The following is a 27967-nucleotide window of genomic DNA, read 5'->3' as shown; positions in this document are numbered from 1 at the left end:
GAGACCCTACTCCCAGGCTGAGCCACCGAGTTCCAGACCCCAGGCTGAATTCCTGATTCGATCTGATCCTCTAACCTCCGGAGCACGTCTACTTTGTAATTTGAAGTTTTCTAACTCAGAAGCCACCAGCAGGTGGGGCCAGGTCCTCGCAGAGCCATCTGTCCCAGTGTGGGCTCCCGGAGCGATCCTCCTGGGCTCCTCGGTTTTGTGTACTGGGAGCCTGCGAGCTCAGAGCCTAACTTGTCCCCGGGGTCCCGGAGCCCCCAGCCCCAGCAGGGCGACTGTCACCTCTGTAGCCAAAGAGAAAGCACCAAAAGAGGGAGAGGATGAAGGAGGTTGCTGCTAGGATCTCTCCCCTTTCATCCCAGTGCCTCAAAGGGATTAACAACGTGTGAACAGACTTTTATGACAGGGACGACAGACTTCCAAGCCCCAGGGTTCTAGGGGCGTCGGGGGTGGAGTCGGAATCCCAGGGTCGGTGCAGACAATTAAAACTGTTGTGCCTTAATGGATGCAACTGGAAAATGGGCAGGTGCAGGCTCGAACTGGACGGGAGCCGGGGAAAGGCCTGGGCCCGGCGCTCCAAGGACAGCTCGTCCTTAGTTTCCAGGCGCAGATTTGGGGAAGGAGGCAGGATGCGGTGGGGGCGCTAATGGACCAGGCCTTGGTGGAGGCGCGTCCTGGACAGGATCGAAGTCCTCCCATCCGCCCTGTGGCCGGAGGGACCAGACCATTAGTGGGACGAACGTAGACGTCTGGAGCCGGGCCGGCCCGCAAGAGCGAGGTGACCTCAGGTTCTCCCTGCGATGGGGTGGGGGAAGAACCTCTTGGGTTGGGGTTTGTGTCTTGGCCCTTTAATGAATGGTTGAAAGGAAAAAGGAAAGGAAAAACAATCCAGGGCGGGTTAGGTGTGGGGAGGACAAGAGGGGTCCTAAGGGATTTGGAAAATGGGTGGGGGTCCTTTAAGGAGTCTGTCCAGTGGCTTCGGGCGGCAACGTTCCTTTAAGAGGGGGCGGGGCGTCTTTGGGGCCCCGCCTCCTGGGGTGTGCCTCACCTTTAGGGGGCTGCGCCGGAGCTCCGCGCGGGCGGGGGCGTGGCAGAGCCTATGGGGCGTGGCAGAGCCTGGAGTGGGCGGGGCATTAACGGGGCGGGGCCGGGCTCAGAGCCCTGGCTGAGTCTCCCGGCGGCGGGCGGTGGGGACCGGGTGCGGCGGCGGCGTTGGCATCGGCGGGAGCAGCATGGATTGGGGCACCGAACTGTGGGTGAGTCCGATCCTCCCGGCTCCAAGTTCCTACCTTCCTGGGGTCCAGACCCCCGCTTTGCCCTGCAGTGCCCTAGAGGGGTCTCTGCGCTTTCCCTTCCACCGACCACTGGAATCCCCGCTTTCCGCCCTCATTCGGAGTTTCCTAGGGCGTTTCAGGACGCCCGGGAGCGGAGGGCGACCTTGCAGGAGCGGCCTAGGGAAACTGAGGTACGGGGTTCATAGTGAGGAGGGCAAAAGAAGTCCTGGGACCAGGCCGGAGCGGCCGGGAGAGGTCACCTATTTTGAGCGCCCTGACTGGGCCGGCGGCTTATCTTACGGCCCCTGGGCCCCTGCCCGCCCTCCGCCTGTCCGACTGGGGCGGGGGAGGGGACCCTCTGGCCACTATCAACCCCACGTGGGACCTGGAAGTACAGACCGCCCTCACGTTGCCTATAATCAACAACCAGGGGCTTGGGACCCTGTAGGGGGAAGGGGGCTGCGAGGTTCGGCCTCAGCCCCCTCCCCCAGCCCGCCCTAGGCACTGGGAGGGGCCGCCACCTGACCGCCTCGAACCTGTGCCCTGGAAGTCCCAGAAATTTTCCCCTTTCCTAGCCGGGACCTCTGACCCCTCCTCTTTCTGGGGACGGTGGCACTCCTCGGTTCCTGGGTGTCCCAGGGTAACTAGATCGCCCCCCACACCAATGCTGGGATTTCTTTTGGAGGCGCAGTGGAATCAGTGAGGGAAACTGAGTCACCCTTCGGGGCACCCGGGGAAGCATGGCAACCGGGGGAACCTGGTGCCCACCCTCTGGCCATTCAGAGGCCCCCCAGGCTGCAGGCAACCCTGCGCCTCTGGCCCTGACTTACGCCGGGCCGGCCGGATTTTCTGGAATCTGGGGGGGATTAGGGGAGCCGGGGCAGGGGGAGTGGCCTTGTCCCATTCCACACCTCTCTTGGACGTCGGGAGAGGGGACCTTGTAGTCCAGCTGGGGCCCCGCCCCTGTTCCCTGGCCCTTCCCGGGAAGGGGAGGGGGTTCCCGCGGGTTTCCTGCGGGTTTCCTGCCTCCCCCCGCGCCGCTCCGGGGCGGGGCCGGGAAACCACGCCTTCTTGGAGCTTGAAGCCTGGAGGTTCCCCTGCCGCTTGGTCGGAGGCTGTGGGGTCCCAAGGTCTCGACCCCAGTCCTCCCAATCCCCCGCTAGGATCAGTTTGAGGTGCTCGAGCGGCACACGCAGTGGGGTCTGGACCTGTTGGACAGATACGTGAAGTTCGTGAAAGAGCGGACGGAGGTGGAGCAGGCTTATGCAAAGCAGCTGCGGTGAGACCCTAGGGTGGCCTCGCCCTGGGGTTAGGGGGAGCGGTTGGAGGGCTGGGGGCTCAGCCTTCCTGCCTCTCTCCGTAGGAGCCTGGTGAAAAAATATATGCCCAAAAGACCTGGCAAAGATGACCCAGAATCCAAGTAAGAATGAAGAGGGGATTGATGCAGGGCTAGATTTGGGAGGGCAGGGGGTATGGGACCCACTTCTTCTCCCTCAAGCTGGGCCACCCAAGCAGACCCCTTACTTCTCACCCCAGTTCCACCTAGAGGTATGAGCTTGGATGCAGAAACCGTATTACCTGTGTTGGAATTCTAAATCCACTACTTTCCAGCCAAACTGCTTCCGCCAGTTGACTCAAGCTCTCCGCCTCTATTTTCCTCGCCTGTTAAATGGGAGAGGCTCCAACAGTTACTAAATGAATGACTCTGGGCAAGTGACTTAAGTTTTATGCCTCTGTTTTCCTCTCCTGTGAATTGGGGATGATGGTGATGTCCTTGTAGGGGCTCATGTGAAGATTAAGATAACGTGTTTAAACAATGCCCACACCATTTCACTTTATTCCAGGTCCCCAGGTCCAGAATCCAAAAAGCTCTAGAGATCAAAAGTTCTTTTGGTCACTTGTTTGGAGGCAACCTCCGACCTGAACTGACTTGATGTTTATTACGTTCATTACGGTCTTGGTTTTTATCCCACTTAGCGTGGACATTAATATTTCTCCTTGCAAAAACATTTATAGTATTTGGTTACAGGATGCTGCCGCTGACACCCCTAGGGTGATGCAAAAAGGTGGTGTGAGCATCATATCCCCTTTCTAAAACCCCCCAAATTCTGAGAATTGTGAGTTCTTTGTCCCCCCCAAGGGTTGGGGATGCAGACCAGAATATATCATTGCTTCTGGGGTGAATGTCTTGGGGCTCACATTTTCTCATACAGAGGTGGGTCCTGGGGCATGTGGCTCCTGGGGACCCTGACCCTCAGCCCCTGTCCCCCTCCACCGCATCCCAGGTTCAGCCAGCAACAGTCATTTGTGCAGATTCTCCAAGAGGTGAATGATTTTGCGGGCCAGCGGGAGCTGGTGGCCGAGAACCTCAGTGTCCACGTCTGTCTCGAGCTGGCCAAGTACTCACAGGAGATGAAACAGGAGAGAAAGATGGTGGGTGATCCCCTCTCTGGGATTTCCCAAGGGCCCCTGAAACCAGGGTGAGCCTTATCACCCCCTCTTTCCATAGCACTTCCAAGAAGGCCGTCGGGCCCAGCAGCAGCTGGAAAGTGGATTCAAGCAGCTAGAGAATGTGAGTTTGTGGGTGTGGAGAAGCGTGGCTCTGGCCCCGAGCAGCTGGGTGAGGGTTGCCAATCCACAGAGGTATCCTCTTTGGCCAGGACGCCACCTCTGCTGTGGGTTTCCAGCCCCGACCCCCATTTGCTGGGTGACTTCCCACCAGTCCATGAAACTTTGGTTGGTGGCTCCTTCATTCTGGTTCTGTCCCCAACACAGAGTAAGCGTAAGTTTGAGCGGGACTGCCGGGAGGCTGAGAAGGCAGCTCAGACGGCCGAGCGGCTGGACCAGGATATCAATGCCACCAAGGCTGATGTGGAGAAGGTGCCTGTGGGGTCTGAGACACACTTGGGGGTCAGGGTTGGGCAAGGCTGGAACTGGGCCATGACCCCCACCTCGATATTCCTCAGGCCAAGCAACAGGCCCACCTTCGGAGTCACATGGCAGAAGAAAGCAAAAATGAATATGCAGCCCAACTACAGCGCTTCAACCGAGACCAGGCTCACTTCTATTTTTCCCAGATGCCCCAGATATTTAATGTAAGTGCTCCACACCCCCAGCCCCACCTTGCCCCTGAAACCCCAGAGTTAACCAACTCCTACACATTTGTCAAAACCCTGGCTGTAATGCCCTAATCTCTAAATTGAGAAGGAATTAGAAACAAATAGTCAAAGTGTGCTCCGCTTTTACTCAAGCTGTTCTTTCTGCCAGATTTGTCTTTCTTTCCTTTTGCAACTCCTACTTATTCTTCCAAGCCCCAACTCTAACAACACCTCTGAAAGATCTCGAATTTCCCCTCTTCTGTTTCAGCCTTGTACTCTACTCTCTGTCCCAGCCCTGGGACTGGCAGTATTGGTGCTGGGTCTGCTTTTTCTTGAAATCCCTGGCTTCACCTCCTTTGAGAAGCCTTTCCTGACTCCCTAGGCAAGGGGAGGGGAGGTCCTCAAATTCTCCTCTGAAATCTCCCTGGCCTCCTGTTTCTTCCCTGACCACACTGAGCTGGAAGTCTCTGTGTTCGATTCTGTGTTTCCCTGCCAGACTGGGCTTGGGGCTGGGGCCAGTGTGGATCTCCATCATGCTCGTGTAGTGAATCACTCTGCCACCAGCCCTTCCATCAGCACCCCTGAGACCCCACACCCCTGTCCCTGCAGAAGCTGCAGGACATGGACGAGCGGCGGGCCACCCACCTGGGGGCTGGGTACAGGCTCCTGTCAGAGGCTGAGCTGCAGGTGGTACCCATCATCGCCAAGTGTCTGGAGGGCATGAAGGTGGCCGCGGATGCTGTGGATGCCAAGAACGTGGGTGCCTGGTCCCAGTGGACCACAGGGGCGGGGGTGGGGGGTGGGAGAGGGCAGGAGGAGAAGCCCAAAGGCTAGGCACCCAGTCTTTCCCCTGACTGCCCCTCACCATCCCCTCCCCCAGGACTCCCAGGTCCTAATCGAGCTGCACAAGTCAGGCTTTGCCCGGCCGGGCGACGTGGAATTTGAAGACTTCAGCCAGCCCATGAACCGCGTGCCCTCGGACAGCAGCCTGGGCACCCCCTCAGATGGACGGCCTGAGCTCCGAGGCCCCGGTCGCAGCCGAGCTAAGCGCTGGCCCTTCAGCAAGAAGAACAAGGTGGGGGCCGGGGCCCTTGGGGTGGAGGGGATGGGTGTGAGTGGAGACAGCAGGGGCCCCCACTGAGTCAGCCCCAGCCGCCAGAACGCCGAGTCCTGGGCAGGAATTTTTCTCTTGGCTGCTGGCCCGGGCTGGAGGGAAGGAAGGCGGCCGGGCAATTGGCCTGGGAGTCCCCTGAGGCTGGGGAGTGGGGGGCAAGGAGGGGGGCCTGTGGCGTCTGTCTGCTGCTTCTCGGGATGCTGGGAGAAGAACTGCTTTGGGTATTCAGGGCTGGGTGAGGGATTGGGATACCAGCCTTAGGGACTCCCCCCTGGGTCTCTCCAATCCTCCGGTGCATCTCTGGGCGCCCCACCCTCAGGCTGGTTTTTCTCGGGATTTTTAGCTTTCAGTGTCAGGCACATACCTGGACACCCTTGGCTTCTTACACCTTTGACAATCCCCTCGTCCCTAGTTTATACCTTTTGACTCCTGTTTTGTACTTTGGATCCCTCTTGGTGTATACTTTGATACCCTTCTTCAGTTTATACGTACCGTCCCCCAGCTTAAACCCCAGCTGTAACCCTTTTGGTATTTCATGCCTTTGACCCTTCTCTCAGTTTGCCCTTGACGTCTATGGCCCCATATTTGTCTGAGACCTTGATTCCTGCATGCTTCTCCCTCCACCTTCTAGACTGTGAGCCCAGAAAGCTGGGGAGGGGGACAAGAAACATGGGCCTCCCTGTACCCCCAGTCTCCATTCTAGAAACTGGACATAGGATGCAAGGGAGGTGGAGGGTGGGGGAGGGGTCTGGCCTTCTGGCTCACAATCTAATTAATGCCCTCCTGCCACCTCCCAGATTTTTGTGTCGCCCTCTGCATGCATTTTCTGTGTGTGTGATTGTACATCTTGAGTTGTGGTTTTCTTACTTTTTTTTTCTTTTCTTTTCTCCATTTGGTTTCTTTCCCCTTTTTCTTTATTGCATCCATTGTCCTTCCGTTCATCCGTCCTTGTTCTCTACGTCCTCCTGCCCCTCCTGACCCATGTCCTCCCTGGCCCCTGCTGGTAGCCGCGCCCTCCACCCCTCTCCCCCCTGGGGGGCCCCCTGCCCTCGGCATTACCTAATGGACCCCCGTCCCCCCGCTCCGGCCTCGACCCCTTGGCCATACTGAGTGAGATCAGTAAGTCAGTCAAACCGCGGCTAGCATCCTTCCGCAGCCTTCGAGGCAGCCGTGGGGTAAGTGAGGCCTCCGGGGGAGGAGGAGTGGGCGGCCCCAGCCTGCCCAGCGGCCGGGTGGCGGGACCCTGGGCTCGCTTCCTGCCGCCGGCTGGGCCCCCTCCTTCCATGGCCCCACCTGGACCTGCTTTGCTCTGTGCATGGCCTTGCCCCCCAAGAACCTTGGGTGGGGAGGAAGGTGGACTTGGTGTGTCTTAGTCATGTCTTAGACCCTGGAAGCTCAGACTCTGTGTTCCCGAGCTCAGCCTTCTTCCGCCTTGCAGACAGTGGTGACTGAGGATTTCAGCCACTTGCCCCCGGAGCAGCAGAGAAAGCGGCTGCAGCAGCAGCTGGAAGAACGGAACCGTGAACTACAGAAGGAGATCGACCAGAGGTAAGGTGAGGGGGTGGGCAGGTAAGGAACAAGGTGAAATAATAAATGAATTACATTGAAATGATACTCGAAGATCTCCTCCCCAACAAACTCCAGGCCCTGATGGGTTTCTAGGTGATTCCTACCACACTTAAAAGAAACGCTGACTTCCCATCTTACATAAGTCATTCCAACAAACAGAAGAAGAGTGAAAGCTGCCAGCTCATTTAGGAGGCTGGTGGAATCTCAATTCCAAAATTGGGTTAGCAAGAATTCAAGAAGATAAAATTATGGACTTATTTAATTAACTTATGATCTTAGATTGCAAAATCCTCGCCAAGCAAGTCCAATGGTGTATTAAAAAAAAAAAAAAAATCATGCGGTGGTGGTGATTGCTCAGCTACATGAATGAATTTAATGCCACTGAACCATACACTTAAAAATAGCTCAAATGGGAAATTTTATATTATGTATATTTTACTGCAGTTAAAAAAAAAAAAAGACCACAAAAAAAATCATGATCATTCGGGTGTTATCCCAGTAATGCAAAGATGGTTCAATATCAAAACATCTATCAGTCTCACTTACTTCATTAATTGGCTAAAAGAAAAAGAAGCATATGGTTATTCATTTAATAACTCAAAACACTTAACGTATTAGCGATAAAGAAACCTGCCAGATTAAAAAAAGAAAATCTTTACTCACTCTTTCCAAGCAACAAGATTCTCTTCCCAGTCCTCTTACATAATAAGAATGACGTTTGCCACTTGTGGACAGACAGCCAAATGATGTTTTGCCGTTTGCACAGAACTTCTTGTACAAAAACGGCTTTTATTGGTGTAAAGTTCCATTCGAGAACTCTGTCATTCCTGAGTTTTTATCATGGGGGGATTATGGGTGCATGCTCTGGAGTCCAGGCGGACTGGCCTTGAATTCTAGTTGTTTCCAGTTTCCTCATCTGTAATGTGCATCAGGTACTAGGACTGGAAAGAAGTTGAACCCAGGTTTGACATAGTCCAGAGGACCATGCTTGTAACCATTACATGGAGGAAGTAGGGACAGGGGACTAATGATAGTAATACTTAGCGTTTAGAGAGTGTTACTGTATTCCAGGCACCATTCTAAACCCCTTACGTGCATCATTAGAATTCCCGTTTTCCTGAGAGATTGTGAGTAGAGGTAGGACCCTGACTGTCCTGTTTAGTGCTATATTTCTAATGCCTGGGACAGGTTCCTGGTATGTAGTATGCACTCAATATATATCTGAATACATAAAGGCACTGCTCTCATCTTTGTGACAACTCCCAGGAGATGTATAGACATAGCTATACAGATCCCATTATTCTCTTTTTCAGACGAGCATACTGAGACACAGTTTCAGTAACTTAACCCAAACTCACATAACTAAGAAATGCCCACCCTGGGATTTGAACCCAAGCTATGAAGCACTGGCTGAGCTCCCTGAAGCAAAGCCCACATTTTTTGTTTGTTAAATCACATGGGATTCTTTCTCCTCCGTCTGTCTCACCCTAGGGAGGCCTTGAAGAAAATGAAGGATGTATATGAGAAGACACCCCAGATGGGGGACCCGGCCAGCTTGGAACCCCGGATCACAGAAACCCTGAACAACATCGAGCGTCTAAAATTGGAAGTACAGAAGTATGAGGTCAGGGAAGACCCTGGGGAGGGGCGGGGCCCGCAGGCCTGGCTGAGTCACTTCTTGGGGGAGGGAGGGGGACAGGGAGGTATTGGGGGGGCTGCTTCAGCTGTTTCTCATCACTGCCTTGGGTGTGCATGGGTGATCTCAGGAAACCTCCAGGCCAGAGTGGGCTGACCCCAGAGCCTGGCCATGGAGCTGACTGTGCGGTCCCCTCCTCTCAGGCTTGGCTGGCAGAAGCCGAGAGCCGGGTCCTAAGCAACCGGGGGGACACCCTGGGCCGGCACACTCGGCCTCCAGACCCCCCAGCCAGCGCCCCACCAGACAGCAGCAGCAACAGCAACAACGGATCACAGGATAAGGAGAGGTGAGCAGGGAGGCCGGTGTGGGTCTGTCCCCGGACCCCGGGGGAACCTGTCTTCACCTGCTTTGCCTTCTCCAACCAGCTCTGAAGAGCCCCCCTCCGAGGAGGGTCAGGATGCTCCCATCTACACGGAGTTCGATGAGGATTTTGAGGAGGAGCCTGCATCCCCCATAGGTCACTGTGTGGCCATCTACCATTTTGAAGGTAAGGACAGCCTGGGTGGCGCATCAGTGGCTTTGGGGGCGGTGTTTGGGGCTGGGTTCTGTTGAGATCCGCCTCCAGCAGACCTGAGCCCACCGCCGCCCCCACGACAGGGTCCAGCGAGGGCACCATCTCCATGGCCGAGGGCGAGGACCTCAGTCTCATGGAAGAAGATAAAGGCGACGGCTGGACCCGAGTCAGGCGGAAACAGGGAGGTGAGGGCTACGTGCCCACCTCCTACCTCCGTGTCACACTCAAGTGAACCCTGCCAGAGGCAGGAAGAGGGGGGCTGTTGGCTGCTGCTTCTGGGCCACGGGGGGTGCCCCAGGACCTACGCACTTTATTTCTTCCCCCGTGGCTTCAGCTGAGACCTGTGTAACCTGCTGCCCCCAGCCCCACCCCCCCACTCCTCACCCCACATGGACCCGCTGTGCCTTCTACCATCGATGTACATACTCATGTTTCGAATCTTTTCTTCCTGCCGCTCGGCTGGGGCCGTTTTGTTTTATATAAAAAAATGATGGAAAGTTCCTGTAGTCTGTGCCTTATTAGGAGATTTGGATACCGGGGTTGGATATTCAAATACCACCCTCCTTAAGGGCCACACAGGGAACGAGGAAGGGGAAGCGAACTTGGGGACACCATAGACAAACCCTGCCCCTTCTTAGGAGTTGGGTGCTTGTCTCTGACTCTAGTAGGGAGGAGGGTGCCAGACATCACCCCTTTGGTGTTCACTGCAGCTCACCAAGGAAAGGTAGCACCTGTTGAGCACCTACTGTGTGCCAGGCACTCTTCACCTATGAACTCATTCAAACGTTGAGCTTTCATCCCCACCATAACCCCTAGAAAGTACACAGCCCCACTTTTACGTTGAAGGCCAGCACAGAGAAGTCAAGTGATCTAGTAGAAGTCACACAGCTTTTTTTTTTTTTTTTTTTTGCGGTACGCGGGCCTGTCACTGTTGTGGCCTCTCCCGTTGCGGAGCACAGGCTCCGGATGCGCAGGCTCAATGGCCATGGCTCACGGGCCCTGCCGCTCCGCGGCATGTGGGATCTTCCCGGACCAGGGCACGAACCCGTGTCCCCTGCATCGGCAGGCGGACTCTCAACCACTGCGCCACCAGGGAGGCCCAGTCACACAGCTTTTAAAACATATTTGAACTCAGGCCTCTTACAGATCTGCAAGTTCTCTTTAACATTAAAAGCCACACGTTCACCCTTTGTGGGATATGCGAGGGGGCATGTGGGAGAGGGCGGCCAGAGCCTCCAGACATCTGGGTCTTCTAGTGTGGGGAGGAGGCTGCCCTCCGCCAGGATCAGTGTGCCTTTTTAGGGCACAGTGTGGGTTCTTGCAAACCAGGTCCCCTCCTGTGAGGCAGGGTGCAGGTCCCCACTGCATTTGGCTGTGTGAGGAAGCTTGGGCGGCTTCCTTGGTCTCCATGGAAGCCTTGGTATCCCAGCGTGAAGATGGGGGGGGCGGTCTGTGCTCTCAATGGTCAGGCTCCAGGCGCTGCGACAGGACGGTGAGGACGCGCTGGAACTTCTCAAGACGTGTGGCCCACGGCGCCCCAGCTCCTTGGCTCCCCCAGAGCAGCCTCCTCAAGAAACCAGTGGTCAGGGCCTCTCTCAGCTCCGGGTGGGGCCGGAATCCTGGGGGCGGGGCCAGGTGGGGCTGGGGGCAGGGCCCAGGCAACTGCCTTGCCCCTCCCACACCCGCCTTGTTCCCTCGGGACTTTGACCCCGGAGGGACTCAGCCTGAGATTACCTGGACAACTGGGTAGGGTTAGCCGGGAGGGAGCTCCTGAGTCTGCAGCAGTGGGGGTGGGGTGGCTGAGGGGCTCGGTGGGTGCACCGGGGCAGTCTGTTCCTGGGGCGAGATCCTGGGGGACCCACTTTAGGGGTTGTGCCTGGAGATGGAGCCACGCCCGAGGGTGGGATTTGGGGTCCGGGCCGTCCTTCGCGACAAACTTGGGGGGGGGGAGGTCGGCCCATGTTGGAGGGACAGGGGGCCTAAGGTCACCAGTGAAGGCAGGGACGACCCAGGTGGGGGATCCTGGAGGCTGGGCTGCCCCAGGGCAGGAGAGGGGTGTGGCTCTGAGCTCAGCGGGGGCGCCGTTCTATTCTACCAGGTTGAAGGTCTGAGTCATTTTGGAGGGAGCTGGGCATTCTTGGTGGCGGATCGAGATCCTCTAGGGGCAGGGCCTTCCCTGGTGGAAGAGTGGGAGTGAGGCCCTGTGGGCGTGGCTCTGGGGGGCTGGGCCGCCCTTTGCGGGCAGAGGGCACTGTTTCCGTCTACACTGCAGGTTGCGGCGTGTGTTAGGGTGAGAACCCCGTGGGGCCGGGCCGTCCCAGTTTGGGTGGGGCTCTGGGAGGCGTGGTGGGAGGCTCTAGTTCCTGGCTCGGTGGGTTTGGGGGCACCGAGTTGGAGCATGAGGGGTGTTCCGGGACCCTCTGGCAACCCGGCGCAGAGGAGGCGCTCACCTCGCAGGCGCCGAGCCGCCGCCTCGCGGAATCTGGGCGCGTCCCGGGCCAGCAGACGCGCCCGGTGCAGGGTGCGCAGCAGCCGCTCGCAGCTCTCGTCCAGGGGCCCGGGGAGTTCCTCGCCCTCCAGCAGGCGCACCGCGGGCGCCACGTGCGGCAGCGCCACCTCCCCCGGGTCGCAGGGTCCTGTTGGGGGAAGGGTCTGGGCTGGGCTAGGGGCAGAGGGCGGGTCCTAGGGTGAAGAGGGTGCGACATACTTTGGGCCGAGGCACCCTAGGACAAAGCAATGGTTGGGGTCTGGGTCAGAAACAGAGGCTTGAGCCTGGCCCAGAGCAGGACCGGGGAGCGGCCTAGGGCAGGGGCGGAGCCTGGGACAGAGTGAGGGCGGGGCCTAGGGATTAGTTCCCGACCGAGACTCGCACAGAAGGCGGGGGTTAGGGCGAGGAGGGCGGAGCCTTGCTTAAGGGGCGGAGCCTTGCTTAAGGGGCGGAGCCTAGGACCGAAACAACGGGCGGAATGTAAGGCCAAGGTGGAGCCTAGGACAGAAGGAAGGGGCGGGGTTTGGCACGAGACCCAGAGGCCAGAGCCTAGCATAGAGCTGGATGTGAATCAGGGGCCGGGCCTAGGGCAGGGGGCGTGGCTTAGGAGAGAAGCAGGGGCGGGGACCTAAGACCCGGGCGGGGCTTAGGACCGGATTGGGATTCCGCTTAGTTACCACTCATCGAAAGATGCCACTCACCGGCGCCCTCATCCAGCGCCCGCATCAGTGGCTTCAGCTCCTGCTCGAAGGCCAGCGCAGCCTCGGTGTGGCTCCTTCGCAGCTGGCGCCACGTGCGTTCCAACCGCGACACCTGGAGGAAGAGAGCTGAGCCCGCCTCCTCTCCACTTTTTCCCATCACTTGCTCTCTGGCCTCCTCCGCATCCCCGCTTCCCACGCACCTGGGGCATGAGCAAGGCGCCCATGACCGCGGCCAGTCCGGGCAGGTCTCCCGCTGCCCCTGGCCGCAGCGCCAGGGCCAGCTCCACCAGGCCCCTCAGGGCGGCCGCGCGCTCCTCCAGCGGCCCTGCGCAGCCCAGCACTGCCAGCGCCCCCGCCAGTGCCAGCGTCTCGAGCCTGTGGAGGCGGAAGGCAAGGGTCTGGGGGCAGTGGGGAGGTTTGCAATGCGGGGGTGAGGAGGGACAGTCGGTGGCATTGCCCATGCCCCACCTCCCTAGGGGACCGTGAATGGGGAGATTTGGAGACCCTAGGGATTCCAGGTGGCTGGCTCACCTCTCCAGCAGTTCCAACCTCAAGCGATGCCCATGGGGAAGTGTGAGCAGCTCCAGACCAGAGGCGACCCCCATGGCGCCCCACTGAGCCTTGGTCACTCCCAGGAGGCCAGTCGCCTGGCGATGGGGGGCCAGGGTAAGAGTAGAGAAGTCAAGGGAGCAGTGTGAGTATACAGATGTGAGGTGGGGTTGGCCCTTGTCCTGGCTTCAGCCCCTGCCTGGGGAGGAAAAACCTCTGTAGGTGACCCACCTGGCAATCCACCAATAGCAGGTGGAGAGCGGTGCTCCCAGGATGGTGCTCCAGGAACAGGCCATGGAGAGTATGCAGGACTTCGGTTTCCAGAGGCCGATTCTGGGAGCCCAGCAGGCCGAAGGGGTTGTCAGGTGGGCAGAAAGAGACCTCTGCCTGCGGTCTTGCAAAACATCTGTCCTCCTCCTCAGCCTCCCACCATGGCGCCTCTGGCTCTGGGCAGCTGTGGCCAGCAGGTGTTCCCTGGACCCTGGGCACTCGGGGCACCAGCTCACAGTACGTTGGGGGGCGTCCAGAGGCATCAGGCAGCATCAGTGAGGATGTTCGAGGTGGCTTGGTTGGTGCCTTGGCATGAAGCTGCCCATCAGAGGCCCTGAGGCTGTCAGCAATGGACCCCAGGGGAACGGGCACCTTTAGCAACACGGAGTCACTACCTGTCCGAGGCAGGGCAGATGCAGGCATAGTGGAAGCTCCTGGGTGTCATACAAGAGGGGGTGAAAGAGGTACACAGAGAAGATAGCTGGGAGGGGTCAGTGGCTTCATGGGCTACTAACCTCCTGGTTCATCCACTCATTCAGCCAATAACCAGGTATCCCAGCCTATCTTGGTGCGGCTTTGAAATTGAACAACTTCACCAACATCAATGCTACACACTTACCAATGGTTTGAAAACGAACTTTCTCTGACACGTATGTAGTTTTGCAATTTTTGAATACTACATTTCAAGTTTGAATTCTTTGTTTTTGCCCCTCTGATTGAAGATGGTAAGCCCTGACTGTATGAAATTAAAATGAAAAATGTCATTCAAAATTCACAAAGCTACATAAGCATCAAAGAAACTGAATTTATCAAAATTTCAAATGATGTCTTTTGTTAAGTTTGTGGCATATTTACTTCTGAGGTTATTGGAACTTCAAACTGCACCCAGACTTTTGGGAGACTCTGTATTTACTAAGCATTTAAGTTGACCCTGTTATAGGGGCTCAAAACCTCCCCACGGTTCCCAGCTCGCTCTGAATAAGGGCCAAAGTCCTCATATTAGTCCAAGAAGCCCTCACAGTTTGAGCCCAATCTCTCGTGACTTCCCCCTCACTCCCAGTGTTTCTGCTACACTCACCTCCTTTTGGTTCAGTGAACAGTTCAAACTCTTGTTCTGGCCCCAGGACCTTTGCAATGGCTATTCCCTCTGCCTGGGTCATTCTCATCCAATTATCCACATCGTTCCCTCCTTCATCTCCTTCAAATCTTTCTCCATGGGACCTTTCCTAACTAGTACTTAAAATTGTAATACTCATTACCATTCGCATACTCCTTACTGTGTCCTGCTTTTAATTTTTAACCCAAAGCATATGTAATTGACTCATTTTTGTTGTTCCTGGCCCTTCTTCCTCTAATAGGATGTTGGCTCCACTTGAGCAGGGATCTTTGTCTTTCTTGTTCATTGACATATCTCAGCACTTAGCAGAGTGTCTGGCACACAATGAGGGCGCATGTTGAATTGGGGGGTGGTGTGGACAGGGCAGTCAGGGTATAAGGGGGACTCCTCCTTTATGTAGGATGGTCAGGGTCAGCTGCTTTGAAGAACTCACATTAGATGAGAAGGAGTCAGCCAGGTAAAGATTAGGGAATGGGCTCTCCAATGGTGAGAACAGCAAATGCAAAGGCCCTGAGGCAGGAACAAATTTGGAAGGTTCCAGCAACTGAAAGGAAGACTATGTGGCCAGAGTGAGTACGGGATGTGAGAGGAATTATTAGAGAGGTCAGCCATGGTTAGAGAACAGAGGGCTTCTTGGAATCATCATAAACCCACATTTTTAAGCACCTACAAAGTTCCTTAGTCCTGTGTTTTTTCATTACCATGACAACATTGAGAGCATCACCATCTCTTTTTTCCAGGAGGTTAAGTCACCTGCCAAAGTTCACTTGGGTAGTGAGTGGCAGAGCAGTCTCTGAGCTATGTATTGTCCTGGAAGACCCTTACCTGAACCAGGGTGGTCTTCTGTTGGCTGCCCCATATGCTCCAAGCCTGCGGGCTGACTGTCACTCCGCTTCCTACCCCTGGGGACAGAGATGGGGGAGATGTGTTGTCCTACTCTGCGTAGAGCAGCCCCCATCAACACCCATAAAACCTTACATCCCATCATTCGGAACCAGTGGATCCCAACCAGGGTGCCTGATACCCCCAGGGGACACTTGGCAATGTCAGGAGACATTTTTGGTCGTCACAACTAGGGGGATGACGTACAGAGGATTCTACTGGCATCTAGTAGATAGAGGCCAGGGATGCTGCTGAACATCCTACGATGCACAGAACGGTCCCCCACGGCCAAGAATAATCTGGCCGCAAATGTCACTAGTGGACAGTGCCGAGGTGGAGAACCCTGGGGGGTGTTGGGCGTCGTCAGGGAGGTTGGGAGCCTGTGGTACCTGAGTGGCTCTGTCCAAGCCGGGCCGTCTGGAAGGGTGTCTTCACTAAAGCTGCGTCGAATAGGTCCTTGCCGCGTCACTGGCCTGGATGCCACAGCTCCCGTGGCCTGGGACAGTGTACGCTGGCCGGTCACATAGCTGCGAACCAGGGCAGGCAGGCTTGGGAAACGCTCATCCTCCAGCTGAAAGAGGGCTGTGGGCCGGCCTGGCCGGGGGCGCAGGGCCACACGGAACACCTCGAAGTGTAGGACTGAGCTCCGCCAACGGCAGGAGATCACAGGGTGGCCCCCACGGGACTTAGATGCACGAACTAAGAAGTCACCATCTTGCTGGAGGAGGGCCTCAGCCTTCTGGGGATGGAGGACAGGGGCAAGGGGTTTAGGCATAAGCCTGTATCAGTAGTTAATGATGACTCCCCACCCCCCTCCACCCACTCAAAAAAACCCAGAGACTGGATACCATTGTGTCAGACCATTCCTTCTTTTTTCATAGGCATACCTCTGGACTACATTTCCCAGGCTCCCTTGCAGTTAGCTGTCATGTGACAAGATCTGGCCAATGGTATGAGGGCAGGAGGGCTGTGGGGAATGTCCCGACCTGACCAATAAAATTCTCCTGTACAATCCTACAGGTTCTGTCCTGTCAGTTGATGTCCCCAAAGCCCTAGGGGATGGCGAAGACACAGGATGGAAAGGTCTTGGGTCTGACTCATTTTGGAGCTCTGCATCCCCTCAAGTTGTGACATGAACTAGCCCTTACATTTTTTTTTCTAATATTTATTTATTTAGGCTGCACCGTGTCTTAGTTGCGGCATGCGGGATCTTTAGCTGTGGTATGTGACTCTTAGTTGCAGCATGTGGACCCTTAGTTGCAGCATGCATGTGGGATCTAGTTCCTCGACCAGGGGATCAGACCTGGGTCCCCTACATTGGGAGTGTGGAGTCTTGCCCACTGGGAGTGCAGAGTCTTCCCTGGACCACCAGGGAAGTCACACCCTTAAATGTTGATCAAGTCTGGCTGGTGACATCTTGGGAATGTTTTTTACAGCCACTAGCCAGCACTGACTTATGCAACTTCCAACCCAAGGACATGCACTGAGCTTGCTATGCAAATGTGGCTTCCAGAAAAGCCATTCACTGGGTCCTTCCCAACAGACTGCGGCCTTTAAATCAACCTTTAAAATAATGGTCAAGCAGTCTTATGCCAGCCATCGTGGCTGGTGTGAAAACAGGGGCTGAGGGCCACAACATTGCAGAGGGGAAAAGTGGAGCTGGTGATGGGGGCTGGGGACTGGACAGTATGCACAATGGGCACATGTATAGCCCTTGTTATTTGCCAGGCACTGTTTTAGTTGTAAAATGTATGAACTCACTTCATCCTTTACCAAGGTTAAGAGGTAGGTACTATTATGCCCATTTTACAGATGGGGAAACTGAGGCCCAGAGATATCGAATACCTTGCCCTAGTTCACACCCAATGTGAGTTGTAGGGATGGGACTTGAACCCAGGCTGTCTGGTGCTAAAGTGTGGTGTTTTAACCACTAAGCTACACTGCCTCTCATGATTTGATTGGATACCCCAGGTCCTGGAACTCCTGAAGGTGACCCCTAAGTTGGAGATGAGGGTGAGGAACTTTGGATTGAGAGGGAGATGGGCCCCTGGTGGCCACGGGTGGCCTGGGATCCAGAGAGAGAAAGCAGAGCCAAGGGGTGGTTTGAGGGGTCATTAGGACCTTCTTCAATCCCCAACACCATCCTCAACACCATCCCAAAGGAAGTGAAAATTTAAATATAAGAAGTGACATGCCACACCAATAAAGCTTCAAGACAGTCCCCAGCCCTTGAGCCACTTTTTCCGATAGATCTTGACCCTAAGCCCCTCATCTGGGATCCAGGAGTACCCAGTAAGTCAAAGGTCAAAGGGGTGAGACTCCCCATCAGATGGTCCTGAGGTCCTGCAGGAGGCAGCGGTACCTGGCGGGACAGTGGGCCGTGGTACCAGGGTTGGCCAGCAAAGTCCTCTCCATCCTGTGGCACCTGCATGGAGCTCTCAGGGGCAGAGGGTGCAGGGGCTGTGCTTTGTACTTCCAACAGGCCCCAGTCTTCCTCATCTGTAAAATGGGAATAGTTACTCTTGAATCCTGAGCATCCGGCTCAGCCCTTCCATGTTCCTCATGGTTCTGAAGACAGCAGCCCATATCTTATTGAACCTTAAAATGCAACTCTCTCTGTATATGCATATATAAAAATATATATTGTATTTTAATATATAGTATATCTTTACATAAATTATATATAATCTATTTAAATATTTTAATGTAGACTATATAATATTTTAATATAGAATATTTATATATTTATATTTAAAATATATAAATATAATTATATATAAATATTTATATTTAAAATATATAAACATTTTTGTATAACTATTTATATATTTATACATTAAGTTAAAGATGTTACCCATAGTCCGATTATATATCTTAATTATAAATTATATCTGAATTATATTTGATATATATATATATCAGATTAAAATCTGGCTATGAGTAACTTTAATTTAGAATAGGCTGTGATTTCACGGAAAGAGTCATGCATTCACTGGGATTCTTGCAAAGGGAAAAGACCTCTGCATTGCTTTCAAACGTAATGCAGTTTTTTTATGCAGATGACATACTGCTACGTTTTGGCGAAATTTAATTAACAAATTCACTCAAACCAACATTCATGGGGCACCCACTGTGTGCCAGATGCCCCTTCTCGGCACTAGAGACCTAGCACTGAACAACACAGACCAGAATTCCTGTCCTTAGGGATGTTCTAGTAGGGAAGACTGTGATTGGAAAAATAAGTAACTAGATGAGGAAGTATAGGATAGATCCGAGAGACCTAAACAAGAAACTGAAACCAGGGATGGGGTATGAAGATTCAAGGGGTGGAGTTAAGATTTTTCCATAGGGTGGCCCGGGAAGGTCTCTGTTGGTGAACACTGGAAGGATTTTGAGGGAGCAAGCCAGGTGGTTCTTGGGGTGAAAGAAATTGTAGGCTGGGGAGAATTTAATTTACTAAAGTCCATAGCATCTCAGTCACCTATATGCATACTCAAGGATTCTTAGATTGTACAAAAATCTAACCCATAGGTGCCTTTCCAATGTAAGGCCACTTTTTTTTTTTTTTTCTGTGGTATATGGGCCTCTCACTGCTGTGGCCTCTCCCGTTGTGGAGCACAGGCTCCGGACGCGCAGGCTCAGCGGCCATGGCTCACGGGCCCAGCCGCTCCGCGGCATGTGGAATCTTCCCAGACCGGGGCATGAACCCGCGTCCCCTGCATCGGCAGGCGGACTCGCAACCACTGCGCCACCAGGGAAGCCCCATGTAATGCCATTTTTAAGGACATTAAAGGGTCATATTTTTGTAGACTTGTCAGCAAATAAGCATTTGCAGATTTTCATATTTTGGAGCAGATCCATTTCCTTATTACTGCAGTCAAATTTAGGTCTCAGATGCTTTAGGACATGTTAATCATGGCACAGGCCTCAGGCCCCGGTGTGTCTCAAGTGTCTGGTGGAAAAAACTGCCCTGGATGGGAGGGAAGCAAGCGGTTTGCTTTTTGCTTCCCCTGCCCCCAAGATCTTCTGGGCCTGGCGGGGTCTGCAGGGAAATAGCACCCGGATTCTTATGACCTGAGTCAGCTGGGCTGAGGGCCTGAAAGGGTCAGGAAGTTCCCAGACTGGCCCTAGGTGGCTTAAGGGGCGGGGGAGCTGAACAGAGTGCTGTCTCCCGGTGCCACATACCTGAAAGCCAGGTGTGTCTCCTGGATGCCTGAGCACTTCCTGTTTGTCACCTGGGCCAGGCCCAGCCTTGGTCTTAAGAGTCCCCGGACTCCAGCTTCCTCTGTCTTAAGTGCCCCTTAGTGGGTGTGGTGGTGCGTCGCTGACAAGGCTCTGATTAGTTCAGGGGGAGCTCAGAGTGGGCACAGGTCAGCCACAGGCCAATTAAGTCATCCACCTGCCCTGCGTCCTTTGGAATAATTTCTGGATACCTGGGCAGAAGAGAGAGGAACAGGGCAGAGTCAGGAGAGGGGGTGGGTGAGAGGCAAGCTTGGGGAAAGGAGGAAGGGGATTATTCATGCTCTGTTGGCCACACACACGTATACACATGTGCAGGAGGGCAGCCACCTGCACAGAGACACAGGGACACAGGTGGACGCGGAGCCTCAAACTTGAGCAAACATTGACCGGTTGAATGCTTACTGTGTGCCAGGCTCTGTTCTAGACCCCGGAGAAACAGTGATGAATGAGACCAAGGCCCCTCCGGTGGGCAAGACACAAAACAAATAAGCGCAGGATGAATGAAGAAGGTAATATCTAAGGGTGAACAATGAAGGTGATAAAACAGGGAAATGTCAAGGAGGCTGGCTGGGGCAGGCCACCTTAAACAGGTAGTCAGGAGGCTCTCTCCCACCAGGTGACGTAGGAGCTGAGACCTCAGTAGAGGGGAGACAGTGATGCAAAGATGTGGAGAAAGAGCAGTTCAGGTGGGGATAGGGCAAGTGCAAAGGCCTGGAGCTTGCTTTTTACATCTTACATCATCAGGGAGACTGGTGGGGCTGCGTGCTGTGAGCCAGGAGTGAAGTGGAGAGCAGTAAGATAGGCAGAGACGATGCAGGAACTGGTGGACCTCAAATTTTCATCTCAGTGGGGTGGAAGGGGAGCTACGGGACGGGTTTGAAGTGAGGGAGGGGCACGATCTGGTCTGTGGTTTAAAAACACCGTTCAGGCAAAAGTGGAAGCAGGGAGGCTTTCCGTGTTGCACAGAAAACACGCTTGGAGGAGGACGCCCAGGTACACGGACACGCGTGATACACAGCGTCCCAGTCAGGCGACCCCTTTTACGTTCGCGGACGCACGTGGACAGACACCCAGATCCTCCCTGAGAGCTGGTGGCCCCACCTGGAAAAGAGAACTCCCTGCCCCAGTAATCTCCCGGTCCTGGATCTGCCTGGGGCCCCTCACTCACCTGGGCCGGGACCCGCGGAGCTCCCAAGAACCTGGGGCCTGGCGGAAGCCTGAGGCTCTGCGGCTCCCGACCCCTCCCTCCCCGTCCCAGCCAAGTCCAGCCTTCACCCACCGCGCCCGAGGGGAACCGAGCCCCAACACCTGGTCCCTCCCATTTAAACCCCGCCCCTCCAGGCCCCGCCCCTCCCCCAACCGTAACCCCGCCCCCTTGTTCTCGCCCCGCCCCCTTAGAAACTTTCTTTTCGCTATCCACGCCCCCTTCAGATAAAAACCTTCTTCCCGTAGACCACGCCCCCTTGGGAACTCCGTTCCTACTAGTGGACCCCACCCCCTTAAATTTGCCCCCGCCCTTCTCGGGCTGACCACGCCCACTCATCGCCTCACTCCTCTTTTAGTTCCGCCCCTTAGAGCCAGGCCCCTAGATTCCGCTTAGGGCCTCCGGCTGGTCCTAAGCATCCCTGGCCCCTTGGGAAGGGGCAAGGCGGTGTCTCCTAGCCCCTCAGTGTTCCGGGCAGGGGCGGGGCGGTCCTTACGGGCTCTCTCGCCTGGCAGGGAGTGGTGGCGGCTGTGACGTGACCGGGTGAGCTTCCTCCAGACCACCCCCCTCGGTTTCCGGGAAGGAACCCCATTGGGTGTCGGGTTTTGTGGAGAGAGATGCGGGAAAACACGACAGCCTCTCCTAGTAACAGAACGTTGGAGCTGATCTAGACTCTGGCAGGACTGGGGGGTAAACTTTCAGGTGGTTTCCTACGTGGAGGGAAGGAGGGGAGGGGGGCTTCCATCCTGTCGCCCGGAGACAAGGGTGAGAAAGGTGGGGGAGGGAGGGATCTGGAACCAGACAGAGGACGCTCTGGCCAAGTTTATTGAGGGCGCATAATAATAACAACAGAATTGAAAGCAGTAGCTGCAGCTAACATTCATTAAGCGCTTACTGTATGCCAGGACTGTTCTCTTTGCTTGCCCAGATTCAACACATTGCATTTTTACGTAGACCTCTCAATAAGATGGGTTCTGTTTTCATCACCCCATTTTCTAGATGCAGAAACTGAGGCATGGGACAGCTCAGCCCAAGTTTGCCCAAGTTTGACACGGCTTGTGATTGGTCAAGGTGGGATTCAAGCCCGGAGCCCTGGAACGCTATCCTGTCTTCCTCTGATCTTTGCAGCCCCACCATCTCTGACCCCTACCATAATTCTAAACGGTGAAGGTTACTGTCACTTTACAGATGAGAAAATTGGCGCATAGAGAGCCACGGATGGTTGGGGAAGAAAGTTTTGGTGCCTGTAGGATCGTAAATCTGGGAATTTCCAGGCTGGGCTTCCCCATTTGCCAATGTGGAAGAGACTCCAGTCTCAGGACAGGCTGAAGGGTATCCCTTCCTTGACCCACTCCCCGCCTGGTTTTGATACAGTCAGAGGGTAGGGGGTATGTCCAGTGAAAGGAGTCTAGCGCCCCTTAGTGGTTACAATAATTAAAAAGGAAAATCCGGGGGGTGGCTCGGGTGGCGGGTGGGGTGGGTGGGTGCTTGTGAGACGGAGGGGGGAGACTACTCACAATCTAGTGGGGTGGAGGTGGGTAGAGAGACCTCGTCGAGCACATGATTTCAGGTAATGATAAGGGCTACAAAGATAGTAAATATTTGCTAAACCAATGAACGACACTATCGAAGTCCAAAAAAAGAGATGATGGTGGCCAGGGCCATGGAAATAAATGAACGGATTTGGGATAAATGTCAGAGGTAGAGCCATAGAGCTTTCAATTATTCATTCATTCTTCATTCAACAAATATTTATGGAGCATGTATATGTGCCAGGTGCTGGGGGGAGTGGTTCCAACACCAGACACAAATTTCTCAATACACAATAAAGAAATAAGTATAATAAAATAACAGGTGGGGAAGTGGGATAGGGTGTTATGGGGTGGGAAAAAAGGCTGTGATCTGAAATGGAGAGGTTTGGGAAAACTTCATGAGAAGACGATTGATCTAGAGCTAAGATTTGCAGGAAGTGAGGGAGCTGGCCGTGAAATTGCCTAAGGCAGAGGACTAGCATGTGCAAAGGCCTTGTGGCAGGATTCTAGGGCAAGCTTCTGGGGCTACCTAGTATGTTGGAAGAACACTGAGGAGGCCCGTTTGGCTGGAACAGCGCAAAGTGGGGGAGAGTGGGAGAAGTAGGGCAGGGAGGTGATGAGTGCTCATGCAGGCCCTTGTGGGCTGCAGGGTTGACTTTTATCCCAGACGAGGGGGGCTGTGGGGCATCCCCACTTGACTTAGGTGTTCATAGGTGCCCTCTGATGTGGGGAGTACAGATTGGGGGTGGGGAGGTGAGGACAGGAGCCCGGCCATGGGGCGGAGGACACTGTGCTGGTCCAGGCTGCCAAGGTTGGGGGCTGGATGAGGGTGGAGGCGGAGGAGGGAGGGGTGAGAACAGGGTGGATCTTGAATATGTTTCCGAGGTTGTACCGCTCTTGGGTTGGACACAGAGGAAGGCGGCAGGCCTCCGCCTTGTTACCCTGAACCCACTCCCAGATGCCCCAGTGCTAGTTGGTGGGGGAAGGAGAGGCCAGGTCCTGCTGGAAAGGGGCTGGGCTGGGGCTGGGCTGCAGGTGCCCCCCCCCAACTCCCACGGCTCCCCCTCCGCCCCGTCTCAGGGCGACAGTTACAGGCAAAGAAGAGGAAGTGGTAGCTAGCTAGCGGAGGCAAGCAGGCGGGCGGCGAAGGAGGCCGCGAGGGTGCACAGGCCGGCCCGGGAAGCTAGCAGCCATGGAGCTGTGGCGCCAGTGCACCCACTGGCTGATCCAGTGCCGGGTGCTGCCGCCCAGCCACCGCGTGACCTGGGATGGGGCCCAGGTGTGCGAACTGGCGCAGGCCCTCCGGGATGGCGTCCTTCTGTGCCAGTTGCTCAACAACCTGCTGCCCCAAGCCATCAACCTGCGGGAGGTCAACCTGCGTCCCCAGATGTCCCAGGTGAGATGGCCACTGACGGACCTGCCCCAGGGTGGGTGGTGGGAGGCATCCCAGGCTGGTACCCAGGGACTTGATGCTCTGCACCTCTGGGCCAGCCGTGTAGAGCGGAGGATGCCCCCCCCGCCGCGGGGTCTGGCACAGGGTACGGGGGATATGGGGGTTGTAACACTCGGGGATACAGGGGTGGCCCACCCAAGGTTAACGGGAATGGGCTCATAGGCTCACTGTTAACCCACATCTAGGCTGAGAACTGGCAAACTTGGGGTTAAAGCTCCCAAAGCCCCAGGCTGGCTCCAGTGCGGATCAAGCCCCAAAAAGGGATTCTGTGGGGGTCTTGAGGGGGGCTAGGAACCCCCTGGGTGGCCAATAGGGTGTCTGAGGTTTTCAACTCCTTTGACCCCCCCACGCCACAAGATTCCGGCTATGGGGGAGGGGCCTCCTCCGATTCCTTCCCCCACATGTGTCTCCTCCTCCCAGGCACTGGGCCCCTTCCTTCCCCTCACATCTTCCCCTTGGCTTCCTGCCTGGGCCTGGGGCAGCATGGGGCGGGTGGGGTGCTATGGGCCTGGGGCTCTGGTCTTCCTAACTCCATCCATCCCAGGGGGCACATTGAGGCAGGACCTGGTCCAGAACCCTGAGAGTGGGTCCTGGGGTTTTGGGAACCTAGAAATAGCTGCTTTTTCTCTGTAGGGATTTCTGCCAGGGCCCCGGGGTCCAGGCGGGGGAGGATTTGACTGTGACCGCCCCCAGCTCAGGAAATCTATTCAAATCCCTATTTGAATGCGGTGGGGTGGGGGAGGTAACTGGACTGGATTCTCTTTCTGTTGTACCTTCTCTGGTTCCCTCTGGCCTCCTGAGTTCTGGGTGGAAAGTGATGGCTGGTGGTTGGGGCTGCCCTGCCTGCCCTGCGGGCCTGACACCTGCTATCCAGCCCTCAGGCCCTACCCTGGGAGGAAAGGCTTGTCTGGACGTGCTGTGGGCTAGAGGGGGACCTCTCTGGGGACGGATGGTGGGCAGGCTGGGGCATTGCCTCCTCTCTGGCCTGAGATGCCCTGTGCGGATGGGGGGAGGGGCAGTCAGTGATCAGGGAGTGGGCCTATGGGGGTCCCTGGGGGTGTTTCCTGAGGATAGGGCCACACGTGGAAGAGGCCCACCCTCCCCTAGCCCAGGCAGGCTTCCTGAAAGAATGGCGGCGGGGGAACCCTAGAGATTCCCCTGCCACCCCCAGCCACCTGCTCTGGCCACAGGCCATCCCAAATTTTCCTCCATTTCCTTGCCTCCTGGCTTCCACACAGAAGGAAGTAGCTGTCAGACCAGTCAGGCCCCAGACTTGCAAGCAGTCGAGATCCAGTGAGGCTTCAACAGCAGCTAATGGGAAAGTGGTTAGACTTAAGGATGAACTTCTATCCTTCCCTGCATCTTCTCTGTAGCTGGTTTTCTGATAAAAGGCAAGGGGTTGTGGCATTATTCTCTAGGAGGGCAGCTGCAGGGACTAATGTGTCCTGATTTTCTGTGCTGGGCAACACCGAGGACCCAGGCCTGGGTCTGGCCCTCAAGGTGCTCCCAGACTGGGAGAGACAGACATCCCCCAGCCCTGTGTTGTCAGGACCAGGGCAGAGGAAGAAATCTCTGGGCTGGGGGCCCTGGAGCAAAGGCAAGACATTGCCTGGGAGAGTTGGGCTTGATGCAAGAGGGGACATTTGTGCTGGGTTTTGAAGGGTGAGTAGGAGTTTTCTAATTGCTCTGGGTTCCGGTGCCTAGCTGTGTCAGGCCCTGCACTGGGCAGGGGTGTATCCTTGATCCTCCCCATCTGGGAGCTCTGTGCCATCCTGCCCTGTGCATTTTGTCTCCCTTTGAAGCTCAGCCCTGTGCCCCATTCACAGTGGGGCCATGAGCAGGAAGCTAAAAGGTGGTCACATTAAGTTGGAGGGAGGTATCACAAGAACAGCCTCTCTAAGTTTTCAAGTCCCTGTCCATCAACAGATTTAAGCCCGGGCCATGAACTACCAGTGGGATATGGAAGGGCAGAGAGAGAAAAGGGAGGGCTCCTGATGGGGGTGGAATGGGGTGGGGGACACACAATGGCATAAAGGTGTGGAGCCTGGAATTAGGATGCTTCCTTGTTTCTCTCATTTCCTCCTCAGAGTTCCTCGGCTTTCGCTCCACTGTTCCCTGGGTAGAGAGTGGGAAGAGCATATTAATTAATTAATTCATTCATTCATTCGTTCATTCATCAACAATTATCATGTACGCTGAGCCTCTTCTTGGTGCTGAGACAGTGGGAAAAAGACACACACAAACCCTTGTTGTCGAAGAGCCCACATTCTAGTGGGAGGCACTGACAGTGGGCAAATAAGGAAACATATACATTGTCAGAGGTGGTACATGGCCTGGAGAAGGGGGCTTGGGAATGTGGGGTTGCACTTTTGCGTAGGAGGTCTGGGAGGCCTCACTGAGGAGGCAACATTTGAGCAAAGACCTGGGCAAAGTGAGGGAACGAGTCATGTGAGTCTGAGGAAACAACACTCCTGGCCGGAGGCACTGCCAGTGCAAAGGCTCTGAGGTGGGAGCAGCTCGGTTCCCACGTAGTTGTGCTGCAGGGCAGTGAGTGGGCTGGCTGGTGGGCATGATTCATGGGTGAGGTCAGATTGAAGCGAGTCTCCAAGCTGAGATCTGAGACCCAGAAAGACGATGACACCATCATAGGCAGCCACAGTGATGACCAGACACTCTTACTCTCTCTGGGAGCCCAAATTCCGGGTGGCAGAGATGAAACTTTAAAGCTGAGGAAGTGAAGAGGAAGAGACAAATGTGACAGTCATTGTGGGAAAGATCCACCAGGACGGGGGAGCTGATTAGACTCAGGATGGGAGTGGTCACTGGAGCCAAGATGATGAATCTTTTTTCAGTTCCTCCACTGTGTGACCTTGGGCATGTTACTTAACCTCTCTGTGCTTCGGTCCCCAGCCTGTAAATGCTGGTGCTGTTGGCAGAGGCAGGGAAGGGAGAGGGTAGGAGAGTTAGAATAGGAGGTGTGGGCTCGGGTGGGGGTTGATGGTGGTGGCTTGGAGGAGACAGACCTGGGAGCCAGTCCTGACAGCATCACTTGCTGGCTTCGCCTCCCTGAGCCTCAGTTTCCCCATCTGTGAACTGTGGCTAAAAACGGCACCTTTTTGGGGGAAGACTGTTGTAGTATTTCAATACTTCTCAGCACTGTGTCGACACCTGATAAACCCTCTATAAAAAGTCTTTTTAGGGAAAATGAGGGATATGGGGAAGGTTGGCAGCACAGCCTGGAGGAGTTTGGGTTAGGGCAGTGGTTCTCAACTGGGGTGGTTTCGCCCCCAGGGGATCCTTGGCTATGTCCTGGGACAGTTGGGGTTGTCACGTCTGGGAGCTGATACTGGCATCTAGTGGATAGAGCCCGGGGATTCTGCTCAACGTCCGACAATGTCGCACACAACAGAGAATTATCCGGCCCCAATGTCTACAGTGCTGAGGTTGCGACACCCTGTGCTGGGGGACAGACAGCCTGGTAGAATCTTTAAAATATTTGACACTTTGGTTAAATAATACATGTGTATCATTCAAAGATCAAAACACATAAAAAGGTGCACAGGGAAAAAAATGTAACCTCTAGCCATCTTCTTCAGATACCCAGGTGCTACCTTCCTCCATAAGTGACTCCTTTTTTCTTTAAGTTGACTATATAGCCTTCTAGAATTTCCTTATGCAAATAGGAATGCAGGTTTTTATTAACTACCCTCGTCTCTTACTACAAAAGATGGCACATACCACCCACTGCTTTATACCCTGCTTTTCTCACTTTAACCATCATCTTGAGAATCTTTCCAAATCAATACATAGAGATCGTTCTCATTCTTCTTTAAAAAATGACTGCATGATATTCTAGATTGTCCATTTACTTAACAAACCACTTATACTGGGCTAACTGTGTGCCAGGCATTCATCTAAACTGGGGGCTGGCAAACTACAATGGGAGGGCCAAATCTGAACCACAAGTGTGTTTTATAAATAAAGTTTTATTGGCATACAGCCACATCCATTTGTTTATGTATTATCTATGGCTGATTTCCAGTTACAACTCTACAGTTGAGTAATTGATGAAGAGAGTGTCTGGCCTGTTGAGGTGAAGGTATTTACTATCCAGATGTTTGTAGAAAAAGTTTGCTGATCCCTGGTCAAAACACTTTCTATACACTGACTTGTTTAATCTCCATAACAATTTACGAGGTAGATATTATCATTATCCTCATATTGCACATGGGAAAACTGAGGCACAGAGAAGTTAAGT

General features: G+C 54.8%; 3 protein-coding genes across 7 annotated transcripts in view; 2 read left to right on the top strand and 1 right to left on the bottom strand.

Moving 5' to 3' along the window:
• The first annotated feature begins 635 nt into the window (after positions 1-635).
• On the top strand, positions 636-9782 carry TRIP10 (thyroid hormone receptor interactor 10). The gene is made up of 16 exons (XM_089905898.1): positions 636-640; positions 1164-1262; positions 1411-1471; positions 2444-2559; positions 2644-2700; positions 3566-3713; positions 3790-3852; positions 4056-4160; positions 4247-4375; positions 4988-5134; positions 5259-5453; positions 6931-7040; positions 8553-8685; positions 8901-9043; positions 9123-9244; positions 9355-9782. Exons 1-16 carry the CDS (start codon positions 636-638, stop codon positions 9501-9503), a joined length of 1782 nt encoding a protein of 593 aa, XP_089762024.1. The 3' UTR covers positions 9504-9782.
• Positions 6351-20871, bottom strand: SH2D3A (SH2 domain containing 3A). Of its 4 annotated transcripts, none has more exons than XM_022557591.2 (11): positions 20689-20868; positions 19464-19711; positions 17641-17777; positions 15668-16017; positions 15222-15298; positions 13241-13713; positions 12992-13107; positions 12661-12835; positions 12461-12572; positions 11722-11907; positions 6351-10890 (listed from the first exon to the last, which is right to left on the bottom strand). In XM_022557591.2, exons 3-11 carry the CDS (start codon positions 17707-17709, stop codon positions 10730-10732), a joined length of 1719 nt encoding a protein of 572 aa, XP_022413299.1. In that variant the 5' UTR covers positions 17710-17777; positions 19464-19711; positions 20689-20868; the 3' UTR covers positions 6351-10729. The 4 variants fall into 4 exon arrangements, with proteins under 4 accessions (XP_022413299.1, XP_089761686.1, XP_089761684.1 ...); XM_089905560.1 differs by lacking the exon at positions 6351-10890 and adding an exon at positions 10900-11147 and having other exon boundaries at positions 20689-20870; XM_089905558.1 differs by lacking the exon at positions 6351-10890 and having other exon boundaries at positions 11054-11907; positions 20689-20871.
• A 2329-nt stretch (positions 20872-23200) lies between these two features.
• VAV1 (vav guanine nucleotide exchange factor 1) overlaps positions 23201-27967 on the top strand; it is a 51064-nt gene continuing 46297 nt past the window's right edge. Inside the window, exon 1 of one of the 2 annotated variants that reach the window (XM_022557092.3) lies at positions 23201-23652. In XM_022557092.3, coding sequence (XP_022412800.1) covers positions 23449-23652 — 204 coding nt within the window. In that variant the 5' untranslated portion in view covers positions 23201-23448. The remainder of the gene's footprint in view (positions 23653-27967) is intronic. The other variant, XM_022557091.3, reaches the window with a different exon arrangement.

This window comes from Delphinapterus leucas, unplaced genomic scaffold (genome assembly GCF_059928025.1).
Source record: "Delphinapterus leucas isolate spDelLeu-1000000601 "Yukka" unplaced genomic scaffold, BTC_Dleu_Yukka2 spDelLeu_asBTCV2_sq25, whole genome shotgun sequence".
NCBI classification, from domain to species: Eukaryota; Metazoa; Chordata; class Mammalia; order Artiodactyla; family Monodontidae; genus Delphinapterus; species Delphinapterus leucas.
Note: the sequence above shows the minus strand (reverse complement) of the source record. Positions and strands in the feature narration are given on the sequence as shown.

Excerpts from the sequence above, each read along its gene's own strand:
- TRIP10 (XM_089905898.1), top strand. Across the intron at positions 2,701-3,565 it reads AAAGATGACCCAGAATCCAA|GTTCAGCCAGCAACAGTCAT; the intron begins GTAAGAATGAAG and ends ACCGCATCCCAG. Across the intron at positions 8,686-8,900 it reads TGGAAGTACAGAAGTATGAG|GCTTGGCTGGCAGAAGCCGA; the intron begins GTCAGGGAAGAC and ends CCCTCCTCTCAG.
- SH2D3A (XM_089905558.1), bottom strand. The coding sequence starts at position 17,709 with ATGCAGGTGCCACAGGATGGAGAGGACTTTGCTGGCCAACCCTGGTAC. Across the intron at positions 13,714-15,221 it reads AGAAGACCACCCTGGTTCAG|GAGCTTCCACTATGCCTGCA; the intron begins GTAAGGGTCTTC and ends TATGACACCCAG. Across the intron at positions 12,573-12,660 it reads GCGCCTTGCTCATGCCCCAG|GTGTCGCGGTTGGAACGCAC; the intron begins GTGCGTGGGAAG and ends CTCTTCCTCCAG.